General features: G+C 33.9%; 1 protein-coding gene across 9 annotated transcripts in view; it reads left to right on the forward strand.

The window, feature by feature from the left end:
- Positions 1–12221, forward strand: part of FAM13A (family with sequence similarity 13 member A) — a 362418-nt gene that overhangs the window by 180206 nt on the left and 169991 nt on the right. For all 9 annotated transcript variants that reach the window (XM_044224511.1, XM_044224510.1, XM_044224506.1 and 6 more), the window contains one exon: positions 4040–4126. In XM_044224511.1, coding sequence (XP_044080446.1) covers positions 4040–4126 — 87 coding nt within the window. The remainder of the gene's footprint in view (positions 1–4039; positions 4127–12221) is intronic.

Below are 12221 nucleotides of genomic sequence, written 5' to 3' on the forward strand. Positions count from 1 at the left end.
CTTCCTCATATCAGGGAGATCATATGATAGCTGTCTTTCTCTGCTTGACTTATTTCGCTAAGCATGATACCCTCTAGTTCCATCCATGCCGTCGCAAATGGCAAGATTTCATTTCTTTTGATGGCTACATAGTATTCCATTGTGTATATATACCACATCTTCTTTATCTATTCATCTGTTGATGGACATCTAGGTTCTTTCCATAGTTTGGCTATTGTGGACATTGCTGCTATAAACATTCGGGTGCACGTGCCCCTTCGGATCACTACGTTTGTATCTTTAGGGTAAATACCCAGTAGTGGAATTGCTGGGTCATAGGGAAGTTCTATTTTCAACATTTTGAGGAACCTCCATGCTGTTTTCCAGAGTGGTTGCACCAGCTTGCATTCCCACAAACAGTGTAGGAGGGTTCCCCTTTCTCCGCATCCTTGCTAGTATCTGTCACTTCCTGACTTGTTAATTTTAGCCATTGTGACTGGTTTGAGGTGGTATCTCATTGTGGTTTTGATTTGTATTTCCCTGATGCCAAGTGATATGGAGCACTTTTTCATGTGTCTGTTGGCCATATGGATGTCTTCTTTGCAGAAAGGTCTGTTCATGTCTTCTGCCCATTTCTTGATTGGATTATTTGTTCTTTGGGTGTTGAGTTTGCTAAGTTCTTTATAGATTTTGGACACTAGCCCTTTATCCGATATGTCGTTTGCAAATATCTTCTCCCATTCTGTCAGTTGTCTTTTGGTTTTGTTAACTGTTTTCTTTGCTGTGCAAAAGCTTTTGATCTTGATGAAATACCAATAGTTCATTTTTGCTCTTGCTTCCCTTGGCTTTGACGATGTTCCTAGAAAGATGTTGCTGCGGCTGAGGTCGAAGAGGTTGCTGCTTGTGTTTTCCTCAAGGATTTTGATGGATTCCTTTCTCACATTGAGGTCCTTCATCCATTTTGAGTCTATTTTCGTGTGTGGTATAAGGAAATGGTCCAATTTCATTTTTCTGCACGTGGCTGTCCAATTTTCCCAACACCATTTATTGAAGAGACCGTCTTTTTTCCATTGGACATTCTTTCCTGCTTTGTCGAAGATTAGTTGACCATGGACCTTTGTTATTTAATTCTCCTAGGTACATACCCATCAGAGTAAATGGCTTTTTAAAGACATAACTGTGAAAAAGTTTTATCTTAAAAATATTTCTCACTTAACTCCATAATATATCTGTCTTAAAGAATACGTGAAGTTATTTCCAGTACTTATTTAAGCTACTAGTGGAATATATTAATTTTCTCCAGAAATCTGAGTAACATTAGCGCTGCAGGATATGTTTCCTCTGTGGCTCCAGAGCCCCTGGGCTCACTGCCCATTACATGGGTGGAGGCCAGCACTTCGCAGCAGTCTCGTGGGGGCATTGGGAATGCAACTCTGAACAGGTGGTGGGTTACCTTTTTGTCAACAAATATTGTTTCTTCCTGAAAGAATCTGAAAATCTCGAAATTTAAGACCTGGAAAATTTTCTTGGAGCTCATTTAATCCAGTGCCTTTGTTTTAGAAATCTTTGAACCAAGGTATGTCCAAAAGGTTAAAATGCCTGCCTGGGTTCCTAGAGCTGGTTGGTTAGAGAACCAGGATGAGAAGTCAGATCTCTTGATTGACACTTCAGTGCCCTGACTACTAAATTTCATTTTGTCTCTGTTGTCTAAATGTGAAGTCCTAAAACAGAAAAATAAACCTAATTCGTGTAAGTGGCATTTTCAGTTATAAGTTTACAGAAAAGTTTTTCAGGGTTTTATAGGGAACGCTATCACATTTGTACTCATTAATTCACAGGGACAGTGTGGGGGAGATAAGAGTAATAAAGAAACACTATCCCTTTTAGCCTATACATAAGGAGGAAAGAAATGTAGGCATTTGTAAACACTCAGACAATCATAAACAAGATTCCTGTTAGCTTCCCTTAAGAGTCAGTCTTTTTTCTTATCACATTTTAACATTTATATCCCAGTAGTTTTAAAAGGGGGTTGAAGGACTAAGCATGATTATATTATCCAAGTGTAGTCAAATTACGCAATAGATTATACAGTTAATCACTTGGATCCCCTAAATGTCATGCTGGATATACTTGATCACAGTGAGTCAGAAGTGGGAATGGGTTCATTCACTATTTCCAGTAAGCAGCATACGGCCAGCAGGTGTTGTGACTTGTGGGAAAGGGCAGGACTGGAATGCTTGCTTATTTGGAGACCTCAGAAATGTACCCGTGGGTCCTTCCGTAGAGCTGTACGTGAGACCACAGGCAGCTGAGAGTGTTGGCAGTACCACAGTGTTGGCAGTGCCCTCTGAGTCTGGTCATATCACTCCCTAGCACAAAGCTGGTAACAGGTGCCATGTACAGCCTTGTGGTCCAGGCACGGGTCTCAGCTTTGCCACTCTCTGTGGGATCTTGGGCACATCACCTCAGATGTCCTCAAGTCCCCCATCTGTAAAATTAGAGAGGAGTGGGGCAGACTAGCTAATTTTTAAAAATTTTGGATTTACAATATAATCTGAGGGTTTTGAAGGGGCGGAGGGATGGGAGGTTGGGGGAGCCTGGTGGTGGGTATTAAGGAGAGCACGTATTGCATGGAGCACTGGGTGGGGTGCAAAAACAATGAATTCTGTTACGCTGAAAAGAAATTTAAAAAATATATATATATATACATGTATGTATATAAAATAAATAAAATGTTATGGCTCTACAAACTAGTGGTTTAAGATGTCACGTGTATTAGATATTGGAGATATAATATAAAGGTAATACAAGTTTATAAAGTTAGACAGAGCCATCTATGAGTCCTGTGTGACATTGGCCAAATTACTTAACTTCTGTAAGATTTTATGTGTTTCCTTAAAAGGGAAGTGATGATAATACGATGTGGGGGCAAAAATGGCATTAATGCAAAGATTTTAATATAGTGCTTCATATATCCTAAGATTCAGTACGTATTTTGTAGTAGCAAGTAGTCGTAGTATTTTCTTAAGGATATTTTATACTAATAATATCCTGTTCTCTTTAGAATTAAGTAAAATCTCAGCAAAATTTAATAATATTGTAAAGCATTTGACTAAAATATTCTTTAAAAGATTATAATTAATTAACCCTTAAGTAAACTGGGGGTGAAAATCCATGATTTTGATAATGGAGTGGTGGATAATGGGCAAGTTCACTGTTAAAGGTAAAATATAAGGGAAGAAATGTGATACAGAGATCAACGGTAATAGAGCAAGTGAAAGAAATTGAACTTATTTTTTCCTTAGTTTTATTGTTGTCTGTAATCTTCCCTATATACATTTATCTCTATTAATTTGGCAATGAAATCCCTTATGGAAAATTTATCCAAATTAGTGGCAATAGTAAGTAGAAAGGCCCTACATTGTATTTTTTAAATGAAATTATTATTATTTTTATTTAGTACGTAGAAATAAACAGTAAATCCAATTCCATGTGAGCTGCCTCCTTGTAATTTCTGCTAGCTTTGCAAGTACTATTTTGGTGTGAACCAAGGACTTAGGAGCTTAGTAATTTTGGGAACCAAATACACAGAAATTTTTCCTCAGGATGTTGGTATGAAACTATCACTATTCAGCAGTGGTTTGCTAAACTATTTGAAGGAATTTGTTTAAGAAAAAGTATTTACATACTCAGAACCCATTTGTAAAAAACAGTAGTTTGGTGATTGATATCTTAGAGAATTAACTACCTAATTCTCCAAAGAAGAGGGGTGCTATCAGTGGATAGTGTAGGTGAGACTCTCAAAGGTCATCTCTGAATATGTGTTCTGTGTGTCCCACACCTACTCCATCACCATCTTACCTTACTTCACTATTGCAGGTGACAAATGAGAAAGGAAATATTTTGATTCCTCATGACAAATCTCAGTGGCTTCTGATATATATAGTTCAATCCAGAAATGCCTTGTCTCCCATAAGAAAATTGCTTTTCACTACATTGTAATTTCCAGATAGGGTAATGTTCTTTGGTTTCTAATATTTCTTTTATACTTCTTTTATAGGAGGCCAGTTGTAAGAACCCCTTACCTAACACCCTTCAAACAAAAGACTTTGAAAGAGATATGCAAAAACCATCTCTAAAATCCAGGGTAAGTTGTCTATTCCTTTGGTTTACCATGAGAAACATTTAGCAGGAATCTTGATGTTCTCCTGTTTCCATACTCTGTTTCTTGCATTTCCCTCAGCCTTTATCTTTGTTTTTATTTTTGGACCTGGTTGCATAAAAAGCAATTTTTATTTAGTACATTTAACCCAAGGTGATATTCATCCCCAAATTTTCAAGATACTCCTCTTATTTGACAGTGATATTTTTTAGTCCATGGCTTTGCTTCTTCTAAATCAGAATTGTTTGCAGCCTACATCATAGGAAGTAGTAGAATGTAGTAGTCTTTCCTTGATTGCTTTGAGGGGTAAATTACAATGTCCAACTGTCATTTCCCTTTTTCAAAATAGAAATCAGTTTATTGATCTTTCATAATTATGAAAATAACACATAATCAATTAAGTAAATTTTAACCAGGAAGAAATAAGATCATACATATGACAGAATAAAGAGTCTAATATGTAAAATTTTGTTTTCCTTATTAAGAAAAATCCAAAATACACATAATTGTTTTGCCAGTGAAAAGAGAAACCCCTTTAACCCATATGTCATGAAAATTTCTTTGATCATTTGTCTAACCAGAAAAATTACTGCATTAATTTTAGAATTCCTTTCCTAATCTTTAATCTTTTAAGTAGAAGTTCTTCTATTTATTTGGGTCTATCGAATACTCCTAACTGGCCACCAGAACATTTATAGAGCTATTGATTTTCCCCATTCTGAAAAAAAAAAAAAATGTTCACCAAATTTTTCTGAGTCCATTGTAGGCAAAATTTTAAAAGAATTCTAATCTCTGATTTTAATTGCAACTTACCGTAAAACTAATTCTGTAAAAGGTAAATAAAGTGAAGTATTGAGTTCATTACTTAATGTCTTGGTTATAGTAAGTCTGGTTTATTTTTAAAAGAAATAAAAAAACCTTTCTTTATAAAACCTATTCCAACTTGATTTTTTACCTGGAAAATTATCCAAACTATCCAGCATGCTTTCCTTTTCAGATACAAATTATTTTTTGTATTTTTTTCTCTGAAATATTTGTGTCTGCAAACCTATGTGTAATTAACCCAAATGTATAATAGAAATTTTGTTTATTATGAATTAATAAAAATTCAGTGTAAAAAATACACTCGTAAACAAATACCTTGAAAAGGGTAGGATTGGAGGGAAATTATTTAGGTAGCTTTTACTTATTAATTCCATATATTAGTGTAACTACCGTTATGTGATGAGACCCTAGAAGAATTACTTCCTAAATAAAGATAATCTCAAAACCCATCATAAAAGTTGCTTGACGGGATTGTATTACTTTTATGAAATTAATCCTATTTGGAATTTTCAGGTATGTACAGAATCAATAATGTGTATTTATTATCCTCTGTGAGTCTCACTGTATGGTTCATGAATAAACTAATCCAGTAGAGAAATTACTTCATTAGTTAAGCTTTGGTTTTTAATTTAAGCTTCTCTGTGGCTTTACATAACCAAGTCTACATTTACATGAGCAAACTAAGCTCTGCTTAGTTTATGGGTGATTAAAATCCTTGTAATTTCAAATCCCAGATATGAGGCAGAGCATGTGAGCTATAAGAGATTATAAAGAACTAACTCTTTCACCATGGTTGTATCTTGAGGTCTTTTTTCTCCCAGTTGATCTTTGAAAGCTAAAAGCTGAGAACATCTTCAAAATATGGTTGATGTGTCCTTTCTACAGTGACTTTGTGAGCTATGAGAATGATGTGTATCCTTGATATTAAAGTTACTCTATTTGGCCTCCATAGCTGTCTTTCTCAGATATCTCTAGTTGCAGCTGTGTTTGCATTGGACATCTAAGTATCTGTGATCCCTATATGGCTGGAGATGTAAAATGGTAATCCAGAAATGGCATATTTCCATTGACTCTGGAGATGTTTCTCTAGTCTAAGCCATCTGTCCCCATCTGTGTTCCCTCTGCCAGTTTTTGTCACTGTTCTTAGGCAATAGGAAGGATTATATTTCTCTTCCTTGGGTAGGAAAGCCACTTCTTGATTTGAGTCCAAGCTAGAAAAAAAAAGAAAAAAAAAGGATACTTCCATTTCACAGTGCCATGACACCTCCAGGATGAGCAAGGATCACCAGCCCTGGCAGCTTGGTAGCTCAAGGAATATTCTTTGACCATTTCATGCCCAATACTAATACTGTGTAGAGTATGTATGCAAGCAAATAATTGGAATAATGATGAAGAGAACATCAAATAGATTTATAAAGAGGTATAGAGCATAGAAAGGCACAGCTCCTGTGACCTGAAACACTTAAGACTACAGAAGACAGTCTTTTTTCTACTAAACACAGGTACTCTAAACAAGCCTCATAAGCCATATTCATTGGCCGCTGTATAAACCCAGAAACGAGGGTAGACAGTTATTTTCCTTCTCTCTACTGTGTGGGTATGTTCTGGAATTCCCAGTGTAGTTGCTGTGTTCTTGACCTCAGCAAGAGAATTGAAGGTCAGGTCACTGTATGAGAATGAATATCAAATTTGTTCAGTGCTAGGATGAAGGCATAAAATAAAAGATTATGTGTTGTCGTTCCTGACTTTTATCATTGGATAAAACTATGCTGATAAAAATTTAAATTATAAGCACGTAATAGTTTTAGTCAGTCATTGGACTCTCTTAATGCTTTTATGGAGGTTTCTTTTAGGATACAAAGTCATATTAACTAAAAAATGTGTGATAAGGATAACGCAGTTATCAAATACACTGTTTTGTAATAGCAACAACTGTTAAATTATTTTTCTTTCAAAGGTTAATGGTTTCATGTATCATGAATTATTTATGGAGATTTTCCTCAATAATGAGAATAGTTGTCACAGTTGTATTTTCTTAAGTGTTTTTAAAAATACTTCTATCTACTAGCAAAGTAAACTAGAAATTTTAAATAATGTAGGATTTTGAGAAAATTTAATGGCAATATAATTTTCAGTAAGTGAATTAATATAAAGAGTAATTTAATAAGCATTAAATTTTACCAAGCTTCTAAGTTATTTTTAAAAATCTTGTTGATGGTCATGCATATATTGTACATTGCCTTAATTAATGTGTACATTCTAATTCATGTTCTATTTTTTCCCAGTTAATGTTATTTCTACTATGCATCTCCCTGCATCAAGCTAGTTTGCATCCTTATTTTTCTAATAAAAGTAATAGTAGAAGTAATGGTGATAATTATAGCTAACATTGATCAAATGCCAGACACTATGTTAATTACTTAATGTAGAGCTTTTTTTTTTCTGTTCAATATGCTCTATCAATATTCATTTTCAGTAAGACTATATGAAAGTTTATTTAGGTATCATTCCATATTTTTCCAGTATTTAGGTTATTTTCAATATTTAGATCATTTCAAATATTTTGTCAATGCAAACATTTTTTAAGTGACTAATTTTCACATGAAACCTTTTGTGCACACATGGGAAGTACAGTCATAAATATGTACATCTTTAACTTGTCCCAACTTTGCAAATACTTTAAGATGTTGTACCAGTTTACATGCTTAACAGCTGAAGATGACTGTTTCCATTTTTCACATCCTCACCCACCCTTATTAATATCAGAGTTGTTGTTTCCCCAGTCTAATGAGTGTGAGATGCATCTTGCAGTTGCCTTAACTTGGATTTCTCTAACTTCTAGTTGTGGCAGAGACATTTATTATTCACTCATTACCTATGTGTTTCTCCAATGTTTCCCAACCCCACTGCAGTTAGCTGAGGCCAGCTAGCTACTTCTGGCCAGTAGGCCATGAGCAGAAATGATGAGTGTGACTTCAAGGGCAGAGAATTCAAAAATTGTGCATAATTCTCTAGCCCTTTCTTACAGTACAGCAACTAGACAGTGGAGCATGGGTCCTTTAGTGGTTTTTATGAAGCGGAGAGCCCCCTGTCAAATTCCACTGAATTTGTGTAATGACTGAGAAATAAACCTGTTTTATTAAGCTACTCAGATTTCTGGGTTAATTTGTACCTTCACTGTAATGTAGTTATCCTGATTAATTTTATGGGGGCAGCTTTTCATGCATTCATTAAGCTTTGGTCATATCTGTGATCATTAATCTGTGTACTACTTTTTCCTGTTGTTGCCAATTTTATTATTGGGTTGTTTGCTTTTTTCTGAGTAATCTGTGTGAGTTTATTAGCTGTTGTCAGTTATATGTGTCTCAAATACTTTCTCCCAATTTTTTAGTTTTCTTTTTATATGGAATATGGTGACTTTTAATATATAAAAGCTTTTTTCTTTTTAAAGAAACCTTCTTTTATGGTATATAAGTTGTTTTTATTTGTTTTTCTGTGAATTACTTTTAGCAATCAGTTCATCATCCTTTTTTTTAAAAGATTTTATTTATTTATTTGACAGACAAAGATCACAAGTAGGCAGAGAGGCAGGCAGAGAGAGGAAGAAGCAGGCTCCCCGCTGAGCAGAGCCCCCGATGTGGGGCTCCATCCCAGGACCCTGGGATCATGACCCGAGCTGAAGTCAGAGGCTTTAACCCACTGAGCCACCCAGGCGCCCCTGTATAAAAGCTTTTTATTTTAATGTTGTCAAATTAATTAATCTTTAGTTTTTGTGTTTCTTACATCTTGTTTGAGAAATCCTCATGTACCTTGAGGTCATTAAGAAAGTCTTTTTGTTTTCCAAAGGTTTTAAATTTTGCTTTGCATATATGTTGGTCTTAATCCATCTGCAATTGAATTCTGTAAAACATAAAGTAGGAATCTGATTTTATGTATAAAAATCAATCAACTTAGAAAATTTGTTCAATAGTTCATCTTTTCCCCACTTTTTGAAATGTCCTTTCCATTATATGTCAAATGTTTTATGTGTGTTTTGGGGCTGTGTTATTGGTTGCTCTGTTGGTTTAACTCATGTCATTACCACAATATTCTAATTAGTGATATCTGGTAGAACCAGTTTCTTCAGTTCTGTTTTCCTTCTTGAAAATTATTTTGGGTCTATGGCTTTGCAGTTGAATATTGTGGAGTTTCATGAGAAATTTTGGTTAGAATTTAAATGAATTGATAGAGTCTGTACATGAGAATTGGTATTCCATTCCTGACCATCATAGAACTCTCCACTTGCTCACAGCCTCTTTAATGTCTTTTGATTTTTTATAATGTACTTTTCTTCTTAAATGCCCTAGGGTAGCGCACATTTTGTACATATTATAAGTGAAATACTTATGATGTCTTCAAACTTTGTTACTGGTATTTAATGTTGTAACTAATTTTTATTGTTGACTTTTATATTAAGAAGCCTTGCCAAATTCTCATTAGTTCTAATATTTTGTTGATAACTTCTCTTTGATTTCCTTTGTAGACAGTCATATCATCTGGAAATAATGAGCCTATTTGCTTTTTTTCATGCGTTTAATAATCTAATATCTTTTTTCTTGTACTATGTTCTAGAGGTTAAATAGAAATGGCAATAGCATGCCTTCTTGAATTCCTTCCTGATTTTAAGGGAAAGCTTCTACATTTGACTTTTAAGTATCATCATGGCATATTTTTTTCTTTCTTTTTTTGGAATTTTTTCACAATGCCAGGCATATAACAGACCTTGAATAAAAACTTGAAAATGAACAAAATATTTAATATTTTTTGTTTCATCTGAGAGTAATTAGTGTCAGCATGTTTTCATTATATGTTTTTCTTCACACATACACTTACTAGGTTTATAATATTTGCTCTAAGTGTTTGTTAGATAGACTTTGTAAGCTTAAGGAGGTTCCCTTCTATTTATAGTTTGTTTAGAATTTTTATCTGGTGTGAAAGTTAACTTTTAACAGGTGTTTTCTTTTGTGTCTGTAAAGATAATTGCATGGTTTTTCTCAGTCTTTTCTTGTGGGGGGAGATATACTGAAAATTTTTCTAAACTTAAACTAGTAATGCATCACTGGATCAGTTCTGAAGCTGATCTTGCTACGTATTTTTTTACACATTTTTTGAAAGATTTTATTTCCTTATTTGAGAGAGAATGAGAAGGAGAGAGAGAGGGAGGTCACAAGCAAAGGTTGTAGAAGGAGAGGAATATAAGCAGGCTCCCCACTTGAGCAGGAAGCCAGATGGGGGGACTTGGGCTTGATTTGGAAAACCCTGGAATCATGACCTGAGGCAAAGAGATGCTTAACTGACAGCCACCCATGTGTCCTTGGTACATATTTTTAAATACCTTGCAAGTTTTGGATAGCTTCTATTTTGTTTAGCATTTTTGCATCTACGTTTTGTCTGCTTTGGGTGTAAAGGTTATGTATACTGTTCTAACAACATGAGGTGAGGAAATAATTTAAGATCAGGATTATCAGTTCCTTCAATATTTGGCAGAATGTACCTGTAAAACCGTCTGGGTCTGGTGAGATTTATTGATTTATTTAAATTTTGTTTTTTAAATTTCTTTATTAATTTATTTTTTAATTTAAATATTTTTTAAAATTTGTTTTGGTGAGTTGATTTTTAACTACTGATTCGGTATCTTTAATGCTTATCTTTAATCTTATTCATGTTTTCTTTTTTTTCTTTTTTTTTTTTTTTTTTTTAAGATTTTTTATTTATTTATTTGAGAGAGAAAGACAGTGAGAGAGAGCATGAGCGAGAAGAAGGTCAGAGAGCGAAGCAGACTCCCCATGGAGCTGGGAGCCTGATGTGGGACTCGATCCCGGGACTCCAGGATCACGCCCTGAGCCGAAGGCAGTCGTCCAACCAACTGAGCCACCCAGGCGTCCCTGTTTTCTTTTTTTTTTCTGAATTAGTTTTGATGTTTTATTTTCTGGAATATTACCAATTTTACTTCAATTTACTGGCATAAAGTATTTCAGTGTTTCCTCTTACTTTTAAAAATCTTTATCTGTAGTTTTAAACTTTTTTCATTTTTAATATTATCTTTTGGGAGCTTTTTTCTTGTTTGCTTTTGATAGCTTGTCAGACTTATTAGTCTTTTCAAAGAACCAGATTTTAGTTTTTGTTGATTCTTTGTTGTATCATCATTTTCCATTTCATTGATCTCTCATTATTACTTCCTTTCTTCTTTGTATCTATTATTCATCATAAGGTAGATCTTTTTTTCTAATGTCTGTGACCTTTTCCTCCATAACCGTGTATTGTAAATATTTTTTTGTGTGGTTTGACACTGAAGCTTGAGGATCTGTTCTTTTGACTATATTTGCTCCATTTACTAAAAGCCTTCTTTGATGTGTTCAGGGTCCTTTATTATATTTGAGAACTCTCTTCTAGAATCCTGTCGTTTCCTTCCTTCCTTTTTATGTGTTCTGTTTTATTTTGGTTTTTTTGGTAATACTTTCCCAATGCCAGACACGTAGTAAACCATTGATAAATTCTTGAGAATGAACAAATGAATTAATCAATTTTTTTCTCTTACTCTATATGAAAAGCAATGAGTGTGTGTGTGTGGTTATGGGAAATTTGCTTTTGTAAGAATCTAGTCAAATTTAGTACATTTTTTTCATTTGGAAGGGGTTCAGTAACCATTAAACACATAATTATATCTGGAATTTAAGACTTTGGGTTTTTTATATGTATCTTTTCCTGATTTTATCTCTCTTCAGCTTTTCTTAAAATAATTTTCCATCTGCTTTTTCTGCCTCCATATGTTTATGTATATGAATATATGTTTATTTTACTAGATAGAAAATTTCTTTGTATCTTGCCAACTCTCTGGTAGGTACTGGATGATAGATAACATTCTGTTTATTTTTTGCCTCTTTCATTATCTTAGGAAATCACAGTGCTTAGCAGCATGAGATTTTAAAAAATTAATAATTTTGTTCATTTATCATTAGAGTTATATTTATGATTAAATCTCTTATTTATTATAAGCATATTCTTTAGTTGATTTCCGAAATCACCACTGAACTCTTGGAATCTCTTTAGAATTAGTGACTGGTAGATTTAGTTACTTGGATTAAATTTTTGTGTGTTTTGTGAGATTTTAAAATATATTTATAATATATTATTATTACACTATCAAGTAAAAATATAATATAGGATTAAAAACTTATTTTAAATAATAATGCAAAATACCATATATCTTGGTATA

This window comes from Neovison vison, chromosome 11 (assembly GCF_020171115.1).
Source record: "Neovison vison isolate M4711 chromosome 11, ASM_NN_V1, whole genome shotgun sequence".
Taxonomy (NCBI): Eukaryota; Metazoa; Chordata; class Mammalia; order Carnivora; family Mustelidae; genus Neogale; species Neogale vison.